Raw genomic sequence first — 20,844 nt, 5'->3', positions numbered from 1 at the left:
TGAATATCATGTTGCTCATGTTCATACTCAAAATGGCCTAGCAAAGTCATTTATAAAGCGCCTACAATTGATAGCAAGACCTCTACTAATGAAAATAAAATTGTCAATTAATGTTTGGGGTCATGCTATCTTACATGCAGCAACACTTGTACGTATCAGACCGACACATTATAATAAATACTCTCCGTCATAATTAGTATTTGGTCATGAGCCAAATATAGCCCATCTAAGAATTTTTGGTTGTGTGGTATGCGTGCTTGTAGCTCCACCACAAAGTATAAAGATGGGCCCTCAACAAAGGTTGGGCATATATGTTGGGTTTGACTCACCTTCCATAATTCGATACCTTGAACCGTTAACTGGGGAGACTTATTCACTGCTCGATTTGCAGATTATCGATTTAATGAAACAACTTTCCCGCTATTAAAGAGAGGGAAAAAAGAACCCAAAATCAAAAAAGAAATTGCGTGAAAAATTTCATCACTATCTCATTTTGATCCACGCACCCGCACATGTGAGCAAGAGGTCCAGAAGATCATCCACTTACAAAAAATAGCAAATCAAATGCCAGATGCATTTACTGATTTGAAACAGATAATTAAGTCACATAGCCCTACAATAATGTGCCTATCCGTATTGATGTCCCAAAAGGACCATCTACTAGTATCATAACTTCTGAATCTCAAACACGTCAGAAGCGTGATAGACCATTGAATTCAATGGATAAAAATCCTAGAAAGAGAAGAGTGAGAAATAATAAAGATGATACTACACAAGAACCTCTTGAAGAAGGTCAAGATTTGAGTAATCCTGATATTTTTGAAGAAATCAGTGAACCTGAGACTTAAGTGAATGAGGAACTTTCAATAAGTTCTACCGGTGATGAGATAAATTTAGACTGATCAAAAATTACGGTTGATAATGTTTTTGCATATAATGTTTCAATTAACCTCATGCAAGATAGTGAAAGTCTTGAGCCTAAATCGATCGAAGAATGTCGACATAGATGTGATTGACCAAAATGGCAAAAGGCAATTCAATCAGAATTAGACTCACTTGCTAAACGTGAGGTTTTTGGACCTATAGTCCAAACCCCTGAAGGTATAAAATCAGTTGGCTATAAATGGGTTTTTGTGTGAAAACGAAATGAGAGAAATGAAATTGTAAGATACAAGGCACGCTTTGTTGCATAAGGATTTTCTCAAAGACCCGAGATCAACTATGAAGAAACATATTCACCTGTTATGGATGGAATAACATTTCGATATCTCATCAGTCTAGCTGTACATAAAAATCTTGAAATACATCTAATGGATATAGTTAAAGCTTACCTTTATGGTTCACTTGATAATGAAATTTACATGAAAATCCCTAAAGGATTAAAATTGCCTGAAACATGTAATAAGTTTCGGGAGATGTACTCAATAAAACTGCAAAGATCATTATATGGTCTAAAACAATCAGGGCGTATGTAGTATAATCGTCTTAGTGAGTACTTAATAAATAAAAGTTATATAAATGATGTCATTTGTCCATGTGTTTTCATTAAGAAAAAGAAATCGGAGTTTGTTATACTCGTCGTTTATGTTGATGACATAAATCTCATTAGAACCCCTGAAGAGGTCCAAAAGGCGATTGAGTATCTAAAAAAAGAATTTGAGATGAAAGACCTTGAAAAGACAAAACTTTGTCTAAGTCTGCAAATTGAATGTTTAGTAGAAGGGGTCTTTGTCTACCAATCTACCTACACTGAGAAAATCTTAAAAAGATTTTACATAGACAAAGCATATCCATTAAAGACTCCAATGGTTGTTTGATCACTTGAAGTGGAAAAAGATCCATTTCGACCTCTAGAAGAGGATGGAGAACTTCTTGGTCCTGAAGTACCATATCTCAGTGCAATTGGTGCACTTATGTATCTTGTTAACGCAACCAGACCTGATATAACATTTTCTGTTAATTTGCTGGCAAGGTATAGTTCATCCCCAATGCGAAGGCATTGGAACGGTATCAAGCATATTTTGCGATACCTAAAAAGTACTATTGATATGAGTTTGTTTTATACTAACAAAGGTTATGCAGACCTTATTAGTTATGCAGATGCAGGTTATTTATCAGACCCACATAAAGCTCGATCTCAAACAGGCGATCTATTTACACACGGAGGAACTGCTATATCATGACGTTCTACAAAGCAGTCTATTGTTGCTACTTCTTCAAATCATGCTGAAATAATAGCAATTCATGAAACAAGTAGAGAATGTGTGTGACTGAGATCGATGATACAGTTCATCAAAGAAAGATGCGGTCTGTAAAATGATGTTAAAGTACCCACAATTATATTCGAATACAATGCCGCGTGCATAGCTCAATTAAAAGGCGGCTTCATAAAAAGAGATAGAACGAAATATATTTCACCAAAATTATTCTTCACACATAATCTTCAGAAGAATGGTGATATTGATGTACAACAAGTTCGTTCAAGTGATAATTATGCAGATTTATTCACAGAGGCTTTACCAACATCAATTTTTGAGAAACTAAGATATAAGATTGGAATGCACCATCTCCAAAATATCAAATGAAGTTTTCATCAGGGGGAGTAAAATACACGTTGTACTCTTTTTCCCTTACTCAAGGTTTTGTTTCACTGGATTTTTCTGGTAAGGTTTTTAATGAGGCAGCATTCAAGGCGTATTACCAGATGTGTGTACTCTTTTTCCTTCACTAGGCTTTTTCCCACTTGGTTTTTCCTAAGTAAGGTTTTAACGAGGCACAACATATATGGAGGTTCAGAATAACTAAATGTATATATATTTTTTTAACTAGAATATTCTTGACATCCAAGGGGGAGTGTTAGGTATTGGATGTTTTCCAAGTGGGACCCACTTGTAAGTGGGCAACTTGGTGCCTATATATATGGGCGATGGAAGAACACAGAAAGATAGAAAAATACATACACTGCTTCTTCTTCCGTTCTCCTCTAAATTTTCTCTCTCTCTATTTATTAATTTTTTTTGTTACTGTTTCTCTTTTTAATTGTTAAACTAGTATATTTCTTAACTAAAGTATTATTAATTAAATTGATTGATAAGTTATAGGAATATGCCCATACTGGTCCTACAAGCATGTGCTTTAAAAGGATGAGTCTTGTTAAATTATCACATTATCAGATCAAAACTTTTCTTGATTATATCATTGAAACTAATTAATATTATTCTTAATTAATAATTAACAAATTGATTTAGACCTTTTCTTTTCTTAGAGAAAGTAACCATAAATTAATGGAATAATATATATGATAAGTCAAAGAATGAAATTTGGAATTTTGGCAGAGCAGTAAGCATAGAAATAATACAACTCTTAACTAAAATTACCATAAGTAAATTCTAATACAATTTAATTGAGAGAAAAAAAAAATTAAAAGGTGCCACATTAGCATTTTGGAAGAGGTCAATTTTTTCTTTTTCAAAATAATGCGACACCTTGATTGTGCCACATTAGCAAAACGTTATTGGCAGAATAGTAATAAACGCGTTAGAAGATGAAATTAACCCAAAATTTCCATTGGATTTTAGCTGAATGTCAGCTATCAATATCAAAAGTATAATTACAAAATTTTCTATTTTTTTTCTAGAAACTATTCTGGATAATTTCATTTGAACTAAAAATCAAACATAAGAAACATATATATTAGTGAGAGTTTAAGTTTAATCTAACAATACTATTAAAAAAGATCTCATGCTATCAAGTCATACGGATAATTACGTAATCGTCTATATATGATACATGCGAATTAATTATCTAAAATATATAGAGTAAATTATAACTCATTACAGCAGGTTAATACACTCTAATAATATAAAAAATATTTATTGGTATAAGTTAAATGGTGTAAACGTAAAACTGAAGAAGCAAGTCGTTAGCGATCAATCAAGGTAGGTAAGTCTATTTGTTACTTAGCTGTTGGTAATATATATGTGCAAAACCATACGGAACATCTTTGTCAAAAAATAAAAACGAAAAAGTTTGAACCATTGATTAATATCTAAATACTTCATCATTTTTGTACTTTTAGTAATATCTAAATACTTCATCTTTTTTGGGGTGTTATTTCAATTTTTTCGTAACCGTTAAAAAAGAAATGTATTTATACACCTATCACGTATGTTATATATTAAAAAGTTACTTACTCGCTGATATAGACATATTTAAAAACTATATAAAAGATATGATAAATTAAATGGACTTTAGACGTTAAAATATTATAATGTTGTACGTCTCAAAAATTCTGTGTCAGAAGTAAATATTGGTTGAGTTTATGCTTTATTTGTCTAGTCAATCTTCCTGAAGAAGACTTGAAAAGGATTTTCCCCTCACTTCTTTCTCTCATTCAAAACCGTGCATGAGACTTTCATCTCACACGGTTCCTAAGTGATAAAAGAAAGAAGCTCTTATTGCAATATAGTTAAGTTATATAATGTAAAATTAATTACAATTGTCGAAGTATATACAAGTAATCGTTGAGTTATAATTGCTTGAAAACAAAAAGTAAAGCAGAAAAATTAATGGAACTGATAGTAATTTTTTATTTTTTTTGGTTACAATAGAAATAAGAGATTTAATTTCCACGGGTGCAGAATCCACACCACTGATGAAACTAACAATCGAGTACATGAAAAACCAAATATACAAATTAACCCAAAAACTCCACAAGAGAGTTGATAATTATGTGGGCTAATAACATCCTTTTGTCAGTTAAAATAAAAACTCTCTTTTTAACTATTTACTTAATAATAATAATAACCTAAACTCTCTCATCATCATATCATAGAGAGAAAAAAAGTAACATTTTTTCATCTGAACATTGAAATAAGTGAGCAGAAATCATGTTCATGACAAGGAATAGTAATGCCCATATCATGACTGAATCCAAACTCTTCTTCAGCTCTTTGAAGCAAATTTTGAAACTCAGGATGTGTTAACCAAGAAATAGGAATTATATATCTGCTTCTATTTTCTCCAACATACACAACAAAATGTCCTTTTGGGACATCATGAGGGAACCCATTCTCATTTTTTCCAAAGCTAGAACACCTTTTGATCATTTGTTTCAAAGCTGCTGTTTGATGTTTGCTGCTGCTTGATGTTTTCTTTAGGCCCATGGTTTTATTTTTTTAGAAAGAGAAATATAGGTAGTTTGAGAATAAATTGGGATGTGAGGAAAAAATGGGAGGAAAAGGGGAGTATTTATGGAGGGAGAATTGAAAAAACAAAGGCATGTGGAGGGAGTGGGGACAAAGGAACTGAATAGGTAATGGTATGGTTTATTATGGGTACGTTTGTACGAGGACATTGAGGGCCTCTTATTTCCCATTGGTCGTGTACCCTACTTAACTCACATTATATTAAACATTCTAGCCTGGATCAATACACTCATCACCCCTCCCCCAGTTACGATATAATTAATTGTACTAAAGTCTTGATGATTTATTAGGACTCTTGACAAACTTATCGATTAGAGATTTCTGGTGATGTATACATCAGGAAAATATGTAGTACTAATGTTATTGTTATCATTATATACGACTTGTTGTCACGATCCATCCTATCGGATCATGCGGACATCTATTCTAACACAAGTATAGGAGAATTCTTACAAAAATATCATACGGAAGTTTAACAAATATCAAAATAATAGCCTAAAGAGTCACAATACACCATAATTAAATTTAAAAACTCTAAGATTTATTACAAGAAACATTCTAACACCCCCAAGGATACTAATCTAAATAGGTACAAGAGCTTTTAAAGATACAATCTACAATAAAATAATGACACAGCTCCCACCATAAAGAAGAAAGATCAGAAGCTGTTGAAGAATCATCTTCGTCTTCGCCTAAGAGACATTATTTGGCATAGCAAGAGTAGTATCAGTACAAACAACACGTACTGGTAGGCATCATTCGTCAATCCGATACCCACTGCCAATTCACGAGGAATAATTAGCATAAACACATACAATTATCGATATAATCACATCCTTTTATATACATCAATAACTCATAACACACAGGTCTCAAGATCTCCAAACAACCCATCAATAATCTACATTTAATTCTGTAAGGGTCATTGGCCTTCTAAACAGTTTTCACCAAGGTTAAATTCAAAGATTGGACCTTTATCACTAGTCACATAATAATCATGATCCACAGCATACATTCCCACTCTAAATATCAATTGACAATCATTTAACCATCCAGACTCCGTGTCCGAAGGTCTAAACATGAAATCTCCCATCAATCTACATTATATTCAGCAATGGAAACGAATTTATAACTACTCAATTGAGAAAACCTAGCCTACTAGGGAGTCAAGCAGTTGTAGAAGGATTATAGCACGATCCTTGACTATTGTAAGGAAAAACTATGGAGACTGGCCTGAAATCTATGGATTGTAGCCATCCTGGCGATAGGAATCTCTTTTTCCCTTCTCTCCAACCCTAGAAAAGCCTCTTAGGGGTTTCTATGGTAACCCTCACCTATTTTTGGCCCTTAGGAGAAGAATGAGATAATAAAAATATGTCTTTTTTAACTTCTGTCTCATCGAATCCCGCTATGGCAGCCAAATCCTGCTTTGGCGGCCTAGCACGAACAGTGCTCAGTAAAATGGGCATAACTTTTTACTAAGAACTCCGAATGAGGCAAATTTGGTGGCGTTGGAAAGAAGACTCATAGACCTTTAATTTGATAGGTTATGGACCATCTAATTCATTATAGTGAGAGATATGGTCGTTTGAAGTTGACCCTAGTTTGAACGCAAGTCCAAAATTAATTTAGAAAGACTCTTTCAACTCAACTTTGAGATAGGAGCATAATACGACCTTAATTCACAACTACTGCATTCACATACCAAGAAATTGATCATAATCTTATGACGAAAGAAATCCGTATACCGTTACTGCAAATATTTTTAGTAACGATGGACTAGATCGCTACACTTGTATTAATAAGTCCATTCATTAGAAACTCGTGATGATCTGTTATGACAATTTATATTGAACTATTTGCAACGAGTTGCATCTATCGGAATTTCTAGGGATCCACTGGCACTTTGTGGTCAATTAGTTAAAAATCAAAAAGTCATTTTTGTACAACTAATTTAAACGGGGTCAAAACTTAAATAATGACATGCAAATAATCTATTTGTACAAATCATCTCCAGTGTTTGCTCGGATCAAAATGAGCAGGTTAATTTGAGGAAATTACACCCAATTATCTTAGAAATGAATTATTTTGAAATTTTAACCCTTACTTGTCAATGGACAAACCTTCAAAATTAAATATCAAAAATATTGCACATAAACAAAATTTGTTAAATTTGAAGTTTTGCCCTATCAAAGAGGATCAAAAGCAAGGTCAACTTGTAAATCACCCAGTCAATTTGTCTAAAGAATGAATAATCGTGTCCAACGACATTTCTCATTTGTTTGTTTGTTTGTTTATTTGTTCTTTTATGATCTGTATAAATCAAACTGATAAATATCCTTTTCCATTGTCATGATTATCCCAAACAAATCAAACTCAAATATAATTTTCTATATGTTTTGATAGCTATTTTACAGGTCAATTAAGGCTAATATTAAGGAAAATTTACGTAAATATGGTATATTAAGAAAATATTTATCATTTATAGTAATAATTTTTTTTTTATTGGACACTTTTAATATATTTATAATATAATTTTAATACATATTACCGAGAATAATTTATAAAATACATGTAATACAAGTTTTATTCATTGATAATATATTTATCACAAACTTTAATACATTTATTATATATTGTGTCAATTTTTTACCAAACAAACGTAATATATTTTAAAACATTTTGCATGCATAATTCACTTTTAATACATAGCAAATTTATTATAGTATTGTTATAAATGATAATAAATAAATAAAAATATCATTAAAATCAGTAATTATTTATTAAAAAGTGTTCAACTAAGTAATTTTTCCTAATATTAATGCATCCCAAATGGACCCAGACTTTAAGAATTGATTTAGGCTAATGTCCAATACGACTTGCGAGTGAACATATACCAAACCGAATCCATATATTCAAGTCTAGGTATATTATATTTTCATGGGCTAAATTCGACACTCCAACCAAATTTCCAACTCTGTAATTTTCTCAATCAAATTCATAAATTGTGTGGCACGATAAAAGGTTTTCGACCCTCCAAAGTTGTTGAATAGGGAACGATCTTAAGATTTTCATTAAGGATTTTTTAAATTATTTTTTTTAAAAAAAAAAAAAGTCAGCAAAGTGTTGCTAATGGGCTTCAGTACATGACCTCATATAAATCTTGAACATCTTGGACTATAGCTCTTGAAACATTATAATTCCTTGTGCCAAAGTGTTTTCACACACACACATGTTACATGAAATGTAATTTACTTATGATGAGGAACTTTTTAAGCAGAAAATGGAGGAGACTTTAATCAGCTTATTAGTTGTAAATTAACGTTGTCTTAAACAAATATAATAGTGGTTGACATTATATAAAAAATGTATGTGTATTGGCTGTAAAGTCAAATAATAGGGGCTTCCAATTATGATCAATATAACAGTCAAGTTCTGCTAAAAATGGCCACTTTGAAAAAAGTGGACAACATTGAAAGAAATACAAAGAGTAAGAATAAGAACTGATAAAATGTCGTAGCCACTTTAAGTGATTCAAATTCGTTGCACTTAAAAGTCTAAAAATGTAGGCTTAATTACTATTGCCTCAGTCTCAAATTAACTATCGTAATTTCTAAAATAGCTATTTTAAATTATTTATCGTTTTAAAGTTCAAAATAAAATAATTATTTTGTTTTCAATTTATTTTTAGTAGTTATTGTTCCTAAAGATGACAAACACCTCTATAATGGGCATGATGTTATGATTGTTCAAATATCAATAAAGGAAAAAATAATTAAAAATCCTTCTTAATTAATACTCCCTCCATTTCATATTAAGTGAATTTGAAAGGCAATACACACATATTAAAAAAAATATTCAAGGACATAATTTGAATCATACTTTCCACTATTGCCCTTTGTATAATCATAAATATAACTTTGCAAGTAGTGTGATTTATTTCCTAGAAAATATAAAACTTCAATAAATGAAAGGGCAAATATGGAAAAAGTTTCAAACATCTATCTTGAACTTTGAACAATTCAATTATTTCAAACAATAAAAAATCCCTAAAAAATTCACTTAATATGAAATGAAGGAAATATTTTATAAGAGACTCATAAAAGAAATCACAATAAATAATTTGATACGAAGGCAACAACTACTTTTTAAGTGGAACTCTCTGGTTTTAATATCCAAACCTTTGGTTTATGCTCGTAAGTCGTAATTAATGGAGTATTACAAATTTCTAACAAGTAATCATTTTTTTTTCATATCATTTGAGTAACCACCCATAAATTAAAATATGTCATTTTCATTTTCTGTCAAATCTCAATTGTATAGAACCGGCGTTTTGCTAATAGCTTTATGAGGGATAAGATGTATTTTTGAATTGTTTCCCTTTATAAAAAGAATTTGTTTCATATTTGATCAACTTAACTTTATCTCTAAAAAAAAAATAGTCAGAAGGAAGAAAATCATTTCCATCGTCTGTAGTTTTTCTTTGCTAAACTTCATCACCTATAATTATACATGAGCGGAAGTCATTTTCTTTAAAATAGCTGAATGCTTAAAATTGTTGTTAATTTTTAATTAACGAAGTAGTAAAAGTGCCCCCCCCCCCTCCTTTATATATATCCTACCAAATATTGGAAATCACCTAAAGGTATTTTTTCTAACATACAACATTTTCCTATTCATACAAAATGCACCATATATACTCAAGATGCAACCACATTAAATAATTTATATAGAGTCAAATCTCGTTATAACAATATTTCATTAGGATGACTTGGTTTTCTTTTCGAACAAACTTTTCATGTTATATTTTATTTTGTTGTAACATTTTACTTATCACAGCAGTGACATTCATTATCAGCACAATTTTTTTGTAAAATTACTTATCTATAACAGTTATAGTCAAATATTGTGTAATAATATAAAAATATATTATGTATAAAAATAAAATATTAAAATATTTATGATGATCATTGTATTTAAATAGTGCACATTAGTTATGGTCATAACTTCACGAGTAAGGATAACTCATGTTTGCTCCTTTACATTATACCCTTTCTATTTTTTATTTATTTAATTGGTCAACAAATATATTCTTCCTGCTTAGTACACAAAATCATTCAACTAATTTTTTGTGTAATTTTATTTATAACAGCCTAATAAGATCTAAACGTCGAATACTAATATACGTATATAAGAGCACCTCAATGTGTTTCTCAAATTTTCTATTACGCTTTATATAACAGTGTCATATGTTTCTTCTGTAATTAAGTGATCTTATCTCTCGTATGTTTAGAGACAATATGATACTCCTAGCTTTCCCCTTCTTAATTATAGTATTTCCTCTTAAATGAATCTATGATGTAAAATATTATTATACATAACTACGAAATTATAAGCTATGATGTGAATGACAATTATATTCTAATTATTCTTTATATTATATTTATTTTTTAGTTGGTAAATGAATTTTATTAGTGTTCAAAGATCAAACTCAATACATTACTTAGATAGTATTTACATTAGCATCGTATATTCATATACGTGTTCCTACTCGATCATATTAATCAACGAAGAAATAATATAATTTTAAGTTTAACAAGGTTAGCTAGAATATGGGTTGACATTGCCAATGGTATTGGATTAAAGACAAGTCACACCACACAACATCAAATAAAGAGAGTTATGGATATATATCTTTTGCGGTCCAATGGTTGGACCCCTAAACTATTTATCCCAATATTATCTTACTTTATTTCGGCCTGGTGCCTGATTCTTTATATTTGAAGCTAGGCGAGCTGTCTGTCTTGATTCTAAATCTTTTATGGTTGAATGAACCCTTATTAATAACATTCTAAGAATAACATTTCATGTCATTCGTACTGAATCACTTTTGACTTATTCTTATTGTCATGGTCATAATATGTTGTGTATGAATATATATATATATTTGTATACTAAATGACTGAATAGTTCATACGAGTAGTTATTCCCATGCATTATTGAGACTGATTTTCAACATTGAAAACCATTTGTACACAACCATAATGACCCCTGTTTTTGCCAATTTGAATCATGTTTCAACTTATTAAAACGATGGATGGACAATTTCATATGTACCAAGTGTTGGACCACCACGTTAGATAGTCAGAAATCACCCTACAGCCAAGGACATCAATCATCAATTTTTTTATTAAAAAATAGTAAATGACAGCACTTTCTCTTAAATGTCAGTCCCATTCATGGCCATAGGTCATAGTCAACGGTTCCAAAAGGGTTCTCATCCTTAATTCTTTGAGGATTTTGATTTTAATACTCACTTAAATTTATTTTCAAGAACTGATCATAATATAAGAATTAAAGTCGTTAATCAAGTTTATAATTTGAAATTACAAGATAAGTAAGCTTTTTCAATGCACAAAGAATTTGGGTAAAATACATCAGATTTCACCGAATATACAAATAAAATTTAATTATATATTTCTATGATCGGCTTTGACATAAAATAGATCCATCAAAAGTTTTAAATAGATTACTTCACAGAATAATTCAAATTCATTAAACTTTATCTATCAATCCTTGAATGTCCGTTATGATAGAATATTCATGCTAGTTTACTCATAGTAGTAAGTGAGCTGATAATGAGCCGTAACTAAACTAAAGACTTGTGAGATTGACCATAATACTCAAGAATATATTCGTGTTTCTTTCATTTTTGTTATCCACGTGTATGTCACCTAAGTTTCAGAACAAAAAGAAGTTATTCCTCATCCTAATGAGTAATGATACCCTATCACTTTTATTTTCTCATATAAGCTTCATTTTATTTTATTTTTTTATTTTACTTTATGAGATGATTGAAATGTTCACTTTGGGGACACAAATTAAAGGATCAGCTAGGACATGCAACTAGACTGTTTGGATTGATTTATTTTTAAACAGCTTATAAGTTGAAAATTGCTTATAAGTTAAAAAATAAAATAAAGTAGGTGAAGGTCAACTTCTTCTTTTTGACTTATAAGCTGTTTTCAACTTGTAAACTGCTTAAAATAAGTTCATCCAAATAAACTCAACTATTTATTGGAGCTTATTTTATGCACAAAATGACTTCAAGTTGGCCAGCCAAACACTCAAAAAAGCTAAAAACAGCTTATAAGTCAATCTAAACGGCCTCTTAGGTTGTACAAAAGATAAAAGCACTTAGAGTGAATGAGAATGACCTTTCAAAACTAATGTACACCAATTTTCAACTTTGATAAAGATTTGAGCTTAAACTTTTTCCAACTTCTGAGATGATGTGTGCCAACTTGAAGTTCTCTTACCATATTGTTGAATTATGGATATCCATGTATTGTCTTGTAAAGTTTAAGTTATTAATGAGAAACCCATTCGTTCAATCATATTATAAATATGTCTCCCCACACGGGCAATACATCTTAGCATTTAACTCGAAATCTTCAAATAAGAGATGGATCAATTGAAGAATTTCTTAGAAACATTGTGACTACCTTGCTATATCGTATTGTAAAACTTTATATAACTCACCAAACTATTTGATGACTAGGCTCATCTTGTGGAGGTGTATAATTTGATGGACAAATGATATCATCGTGTGAACACACTCAATATCCCAATAAAAACATCTTCGTACGCCTAAGGAATTTCACTATAACCTTATCATTCTGGTCCCTCTTAGAGTAGGAACCATGTAGCTGTGATGCGTTTAAATTTTAAAATAGATTTGTCTATATTCTAACTAACGTATATCATGTTTATTGATGCAGACAGAGTGACGTAGCGCCATTTTGGATGAGCTTATAGTTTATAACTTATACGTTAAAAGTCATAAGTTAAGATTACTAATTTATGATTTTTGACTTTAAAATAAATGCTTCTAAGCATTTTATAATCTTATCCAAACACTACAAAAATACTTAAAAGTTTATTTTGACTTAAAAGCACTTAAAATAAACCAATGCAAACATGCTTTAAATCCTATGTTGGAGCAGTAAATAAAAATGAAATTGCATATATGGAATTGAGAGAATCATTTAGGAATTTCAAAATGCCAAAGGACCCCTTGAGCGTCTCCTCATTCGACATAATAACCTATTCTAAAGAAAGTGTCCTGCATCGACTTATCATATAGACTTCTCACATTCAAAAGAAAAGCCAGTTTTCTGGTCCATTCAGTCTTTTGTTTGTTTGTTATTTTAATAATAGTGGTGTTCGGCTAATCTTGACTATTTCAGGTATTATCTCCTATCAACACAAGTTCAAGTAGCTCTAGTATCAAAGCTTAGTCAAATGGACTATAGCTATATTTGTTTATTGCATTTCAATAAATTGTTTATCCATATTAAGTGAATATTCTACTACAAATATAGGTTTAATTTGGAAAAACAGTAGGGATATGCAAGAATAAACAATTTTTGGATCAACACTATTGAATTTCACCTCGGTCAAATAAGAAGAAATCATCTAATATTTTTGTTTTGTTTCTATTAGGATTTGAACTCTAGAATCTCATAGTTTTTGTCCACCTCATTAACCGCTAAGACACATCATTATACTGGTTCATTCAGTCCTTTGAAAGCATCATCTGTTGTTTGGCAGTAAGGAGAAAATGAAATGTCTCAACATCATAAAACCTACCATGTGACCCTGCTTGAAGCTCAGCATCAACATCATAAGCAAATAAATACAGAAACTGACGTACTGCTAATGTCTACCTAAAAGATATAAAGGAGAAAAATGCCAAAGCAGACATGCATTCTGAAATAAAAAAAGAGAACAACTATTATTCAGTCTTCTATTCTGATGACAGGTTATAATAAATTTCATGCTTTCAGTCTATCACATGTGCTGAGGCCCAGAAGCTGCCTTTATTTTGTTTGTATTAGTTTTCCAACATTCCAGAGAAATAAATCATCCCATCCCATGCCTATGTTAAGAAATTAGTTAGAAACAAATGTAACAACACAGATATTGATGCATAAACATCTTTCATAACATAGGTAGAAACAAATGAGGATTCAGGGTCGAGAATATGTAACAACCCAATCCACTAGTCATACTATTTTAGAACCCCACATGGTTTTAAAACTCATTACTAGAGTTTAAAACATGTTTGCTTATATACCTAACATCTCTTTAGTGTTATGTCGATGTAAAAAAGGGAATATAGGTCAAGAATGGCTGATCATCGGAGTGGGTTCTGTCATAACATCAAAGTTGATAAGTAACACAACAAACAAATAGCATTTTCTATGTAAACCCCTAGTGACAAGTGACAACATAAGAATTGAATCAGCATGTGAAGCCATGTTACTCTTGCTTTCAAGATGAAACAAAACGGAGGCTGCTAATACATCTGAGCTCTCAATTTCTACGGTAATCATAACCTTGTTTTGTCTTATGTTGTACAATTTGGAATACGAACATCGAAACATGTGAATTCTTTTGCTTAAAACTAATTTAAAGAAATTGTGCAGTTATCTCAAACGAACAATAGCAACTAGACAACCGATTGTAGAGGAATACATAGAATTGAACATAGCAAAAACATCGAAACATGTGAATTCTTTTGCTTAAAACTAATTTAAAGAAATTGTGCAGTTATCTCAAACGAACAATAGCAAGTAGACAACCGATTGTAGAGGAATACATAGAATTGAACATAGCAAAATAAGAAATTGAAAATTTTCATTGAAATTTCCATGTTCCCACCCCTATTTGAAACTCAAGGAAATCTTAATTGATATGAGAATGCGCTCTAGAATCCAACCTATACACGGGGCTTGAGCTTGAAAGCCAATCTCAGTCGAATTACTATTGAAAGAAATTATTAATAGCTTAAACAAGTGGTTGCTTTTCTTTTGTCCTTTCCTGAGTGGAGTGATTCACAGAAAGCCCCCTTCAACAAGAAACGATATAAATATGAAAACTTCTACACCATTTGGATTATTGGATTAGAGAATTTATGGAGGAAAATGGGTTCTAAATCCCTAGAAACAAATCACTAATTCTTCAATTGGAACATGTTCAAAGACGACAACTCCAAGCATCACACCTCTGCTACTAAAATCCTTATGCGTGAAAATAATCAATTTGGTTGTTATAATTGGAAGTTGGAACTCTATTATGAATTTTGACCACATTCTATAATTGGACCATGTTCAAAAACACAACTCTAAGCATCACACCTCTGCCACTAAGATCTTATGCATGAAAATAATTAATTTGGTTGTTATAGTTTGACTCTATTATGGATTTTGACCACATTCTCCATAAGACGCTCTTATTTCTTCCTTTCTCCAAGCTCTGGTTATGAAAAAAGGAACCACACAGATCCAACCACTAGACCACCAATTGTTTGCTATAATAATGATGGTCTTCTTTTTGGCATGTATGCTCAAATTCGTCAATAGTATAACGTTCCAAAATGACTGTCACACTCTAACTATTACTTCAAGCTTGAAGCCTTGTGGAACAACAATGATATAGTGGGTCTTGGATAATATTTAGTAGGGCTGCTTATTTTCACTAGCTAATTATACATTCAATAGTGCATTCATACCGCCAAAACTGAAAAAAGTACTTGAGAGAGGGTACTGCTACTGCTAATTAGTTTTAAATTCTTGTATAGGGCAAATACCTTACCAGAACAGCAACAAAAAGATTCTAAGGATCAAAGTCAAGGTTAACTGGTTAAGTACCAGGACTGAGGACAAAATGGGAGAAAAGGGTCTAGGCTTCCATTCATTACCAGATAACAAAGAGGCAACACTCAGCAGCTAAAGATGTGTTCTACTATTGATACTATAGTATGTCGAATGGTTCATAAAGAAAATAGCGATGATAATTGAAATGTCATTCTCTACTTTCAACCTCAACCAGAAAATATATATGCATGCTTATTCATCACCATTAGTAAAAAAGAGAATTTGTCACATCCAGGCTTCTCTTTGCAAAAAATTGATGGTGCAACGTTTTATGGAAGCGTGTTACAGAAAATAATAGAGTCAAAAGGACTTATCCAAGTGCGTAGTATAACATATAAAGCCAAAAGAAACAGCTAATTGCAAGTACATGTGCTAGAGTTCACACAGCAACCCCACACAGATACCAGAAACAACAAGAGCATACTTAATGAGATATGAATGAGGAAAGACCATGTTAAAATCGAGAAGACCTGTCACATAACAACCAATGTGAAGAGTGGCTCCAATCAAAAAAGATGAAATTTTAAAATATGAAAAGCAATAATTTGATGAGCATACCTCTGCGTAAAACCTGCCACTGAGGGAGCAAATGCATCGATTGAAGTCTCATGTAACATATCCGGAAAGCAACACAGTAAGACTTCAGTCAGGAATTTTTCTTCCATTTCTTTTGAAAAATAGTTTAACCATAATCCCTGGTAACATTCTTCTTTACAGAGGAACCGGAATAACACAACTATCCTACATGTTACAGAAAATATCCTTAGACGCTATCCAGGACATAGTACAGCCTTTACTACACAGCATAAGGAGGACATAGAAATGGTAGGAGGGGCCAGGGGTGGGGTGGGGGTAGTAAAAGGGTCAGGTGGAGATTTTAAAAAGACATGGATGGAGAAAAGAAGATGAACTTCCACTAACTGAGCTTGTCAACATTTACAAAAGAACATCACATGTTCTTTACGTGACCGACCAATCATGTACATACTCTAATCAGAATCCGGTTTGAATGTATGGGGTAGCTCATCCATCACAATCAACTGCCTCCTCAGCTTAACAATGTGAGCTTGCACCTGTCAGACCAATATCCAATCACTTAGCTGATAGCAAACTACTAATGCTACAAGTGTGGAAACAGAGTCCATAAGCTCAAAGCGCATGGCTTAGAGGAGAATGAGAAGATAAGACAAAGAAATAATCAAGGTAAGAAGGCTGTTGTGGCCAGCTGTAAATTTGTTCACAAAATATCTAATTTCATTCAAAATGAAGCCTTTAGATAAACTTATTTGCATTTTGAGGCACTTAACACAGTTGTTGTTGGAAATGTAACGAGTTCATCAATTAGGGATTTGAGTCACTTGCATAATGTAGCTAATGCGTGAAGCTTTAAACCATAATTCATTACCATGGTGAAATAGGGTTATTTTTATTAAGTAGTCATCTGCTTCTCTTTTTTTCTAGTGAAAGTATTCATCTACTTCTCTGATTAAAAAAAGATAACTAGGTCTCCTAAGAACCAAAGGCATTCATATGCTTGAAGCTCCCTCTAAAACACTAATGAAGCAGATAATTGATGGTCTAAAGGAGAAAAAGGAACTCTCAGGTGTAGACAAGACAGTTTATCCAGGTCAGATGAAAGTTGAGAATTCAATCCTAGCACCGAAAGATACAAGTAGAGATTTAATGACTGTAGAGAAATTAAAGCTCAAGGGAAAATGTTGAAACATAAGTCTCATTCACCCAATGTGTGTTGGAGAATACACTTCTGCTCTACATTTCATACAAAAATGAAAAAGGTAAAATACAAACTTTATATAGAGATGAAGATGAACATTCAAGCTGAATTAATATAATTTATGTCAGAATCTTTTGTATAATTATGGTGTTCAGGCTAGTTTATGTGCACCTCAACTAATCCCACGGGTTACCTGTTATCTCACACCAGCACATAGTAATTCTGACAACAAAGGAATGGACAAATGGGATAAACCACCTAGTGTGTTTGCCTGTGCTGAGATTTGAACTTAAGACCTCATGGCTCTTAACCCACTTTATTGGTCATTAGGCCACACCCTTGCGTCACCAATATAATTCTATCAGCTTAAATAAATATATGTTGCTACTCAGCTTTATATGTAAGAAATTAAGCGTCCATCTCAAGGGAGGTATAACAGACACAAGATTTCTAGTATCAATGAGCACCAATGTTTTTTACACAAAGAAGTTTAGATGTACTGAACATGTCTGCATATGTGTGTGTGTGAGAGAGAGAGTTAAGTTAAGCTTACCCTCTGACGAGCTGCTGTGAGTTTTAAGAGTTCATCAGCCTCAGAGAAATTATTGAACCACTGACTTAGAGGATGGTTTTTCGTATCACCTCTCTTCAACTCATGCAGATCCTCAATTGGTGCTAAGAAACATAAAGTAGAAAATTACAAACTGAAAGGACCAAGTTGTTCCAGCAGCAAAGCCAAAAGATCTCAGCAAAGAAGATATTACCAGGAGGCAACTTAAATGTTGCAGGAAGCCGTGGCACGACTACTGCAGGATGGTTCTGGATACGAGAAAAGAAATCTTCAGGAGGATCAGGGAATACAATCTCATTGTAGGTTTCCACAACGATAGGTTTCTTTGTTGACTGGGGACCAGGCTCATTCTCTGCGTATAACTTCAAATGATGATACCTGGGGAAACAAGAGCAATGAAAGTACATCCACACTGCCAGGCAAGGTCTAAAGAGAAAAAGAAGCTAATGCACAAAGCAAATAACTTACAAATCCAACTTCTTTTCACCAACATCATCGTGGAAGAGAAGGGATATTGCAATTTCAAATTCGCCCCAACCACATTCTGACAACTCAAAGGGTGGTGATTCTACCACTCTAACAGGATTATTAAAGCTTGGATGCAATTGAAAAACAACTTTCTTGATAACGCCACTAAGATCCTCATTTGTTGCCCCACGAACATATACTGACCACCTATGTGACTGAGTTCTGATTGACAAACCCATATATTATAAATTGTATCAAGAAACATAATACTCTGAGCAAATAAATGCACTAAAATGAATGCCCACGCCCACTTACTCAGTGGCTTTCTTGCCGAGCCAAAATGCAATTGTTCCAAAGACTATTGGGACATAAATTTCAACATCTTTCAGTCTCTTGCTTGAAGTCTGTGTAACAGCAGGAATTAATCAAATTATATCTCAAGCTACCAAAGAAGTTAGGTAACGAAAATACTGGTCAATGCACAAGTCTCAAATATTTCCAAAATAGACATAGATAACACTACAAACTGATCAAACAAAATAATTCATTAAATGCATAAATATAAGCAGCATGAGGAAATATTATACTCTAGCATCCAGCTGAAATCCGAGTAGAATCAAATCGTGCAGGTAATATGAAAAATGAAGAGCAACCACTAGATTATCAAATACGGGGTCTATAATCTCCATTTTTATCAATATCCTAACACGAGACATAATTGAACCAATATTCGCACAAACACAAAGAGTACAAAATACTGAGAAAGGCTAGTCATATATTTATCAGGTAACAAAAACGTGCCTTTTTTTCAAAATCTTCACAAGTGTTAGCAATTTTGGTGAGTTGTAGCCTTGGATCAGGCTCATTTCCACCTAGGTCACTGTCATTCTGCGTCATGGAAGGCGAGTTGAGAGGCATTTTACATGCAAAACGAACCTAATTATGAAAATTGAGGTTGTTTTGACTATTAATAATCAGAAGATTGAAGAAATTGGGATTTAGGGTTTTGAAATTGAAGGGGGAAAGAGGGGCTTTAGAGGGAAGAGGGGAAATCTGATAAGTTTAGTGGGAATTGGAAACGCGCATGGGGTTCTGGGTATTAAGTACAGCATATTTGCATGGAACAAAGAATGTCCCAATTCTGGTTTTCGCCTCCTTCCAAACTAACCCGCCAAATATTAAGGATGTCTCTGTTTTCTTTCAAGGAAAATTATTATGAGTAAACATATGTCCTTTATTTATTTGAAAGATTTGAGAGTCTTAAAAGAAATATAATGAATAACGAGAGTTTGAGTATTACCTATTTTGCTTTGTATTTGTTCGTTTGAATATCAATTCGATATACATCAGTGTATTAATTCATCCTGAAACAGAAGCCATACACTAAATTATTGCTACGTTTGGTTATTAACTAAAATATCTCTATGATTGATCATTAGAAATCAAAGTACAACTATTTCTGAAGTTTTCTCCTTTTAACAAGGAATTTGGGAACTAAAATTGTTTCACTAATTTTGATTAAGCTTATTACTATTTAAGCAATCCTCCTTTCTAGCCAAAAAAAACTATTATTTATTTGAAAAGTAAAAAAGAATCGCTTTTAAATGAATGTGATTCTATAAAACTTCTATGATATACTTACAATTATTGTAAGGTCAGAATGAAAATATTGAATAAAAAATTTAGTTATATGATAGTTATGAATATATTGAAGTGTTAACGAAAAGTTATTCATAGTTTGACTCTTTCTTTTCTATCTTAATAAATACTGTAATTATCAAAGAAGAGATTTGGGAGTTTAAGATAGCCAAACGCCTTGAAGATTAAGAGTAATATCTAAAATATAATTGTTTAACAAAATAATCAGATGTGCATCCTTAGCCAAAAACGAGTTGAGAATTATAATTTGAAGATTAAGTTAATGATTACTAAACATCTCACTAAGCGATTCTCAACAAGAATGTTGAAACAGTTCAAGAAAATAATTTTTGATTAACCTTTACTAAGGAAAAAAAGAGTACACTTGTATGCTGGCTAATAAGTCTTTTTTTCCAAATCCAAGTTGGACCATAGGAACAAACAAAAAGAATAATGATCACTCGTCTTGATAGAAAAAACAAAGGAGTCAAATGTCTTGGATCC

General features: G+C 32.2%; 2 protein-coding genes across 3 annotated transcripts; both read right to left on the bottom strand.

Annotated features, from left to right (window-relative positions):
* Window positions 1–4,571: 4,571 nt before the first annotated feature.
* LOC129874188 (protein SMALL AUXIN UP-REGULATED RNA 9-like) lies at window positions 4,572–5,203 on the bottom strand. The gene has a single exon (XM_055949433.1). The coding sequence runs from the start codon at window positions 5,163–5,165 to the stop codon at window positions 4,857–4,859; it is 309 nt and encodes a 102-aa protein (XP_055805408.1). The 5' UTR covers window positions 5,166–5,203; the 3' UTR covers window positions 4,572–4,856.
* An 8,637-nt stretch (window positions 5,204–13,840) lies between these two features.
* On the bottom strand, window positions 13,841–19,972 carry LOC129872357 (transcription initiation factor TFIID subunit 14b). 2 transcript variants are annotated; one of them, XM_055947339.1, is made up of 7 exons: window positions 19,504–19,972; window positions 19,018–19,106; window positions 18,703–18,924; window positions 18,428–18,612; window positions 18,217–18,338; window positions 16,487–17,001; window positions 13,841–14,148 (listed from the first exon to the last, which is right to left on the bottom strand). In XM_055947339.1, the coding sequence occupies exons 1-6, from the start codon at window positions 19,618–19,620 to the stop codon at window positions 16,918–16,920; spliced, it is 819 nt and encodes a 272-aa protein (XP_055803314.1). In that variant the 5' UTR covers window positions 19,621–19,972; the 3' UTR covers window positions 13,841–14,148; window positions 16,487–16,917. The 2 variants fall into 2 exon arrangements, with proteins under 2 accessions (XP_055803314.1, XP_055803313.1); XM_055947338.1 differs by lacking the exon at window positions 13,841–14,148 and adding an exon at window positions 16,224–16,398.
* Window positions 19,973–20,844: the final 872 nt, after the last annotated feature.

Source organism: Solanum dulcamara, chromosome 11 (genome assembly GCF_947179165.1).
Source record: "Solanum dulcamara chromosome 11, daSolDulc1.2, whole genome shotgun sequence".
NCBI lineage: Eukaryota > Viridiplantae > Streptophyta > Magnoliopsida > Solanales > Solanaceae > Solanum > Solanum dulcamara.
The sequence above is the reverse complement of the archived record's forward strand: the minus strand, read 5'-3'. Positions and strand labels throughout refer to the sequence as shown.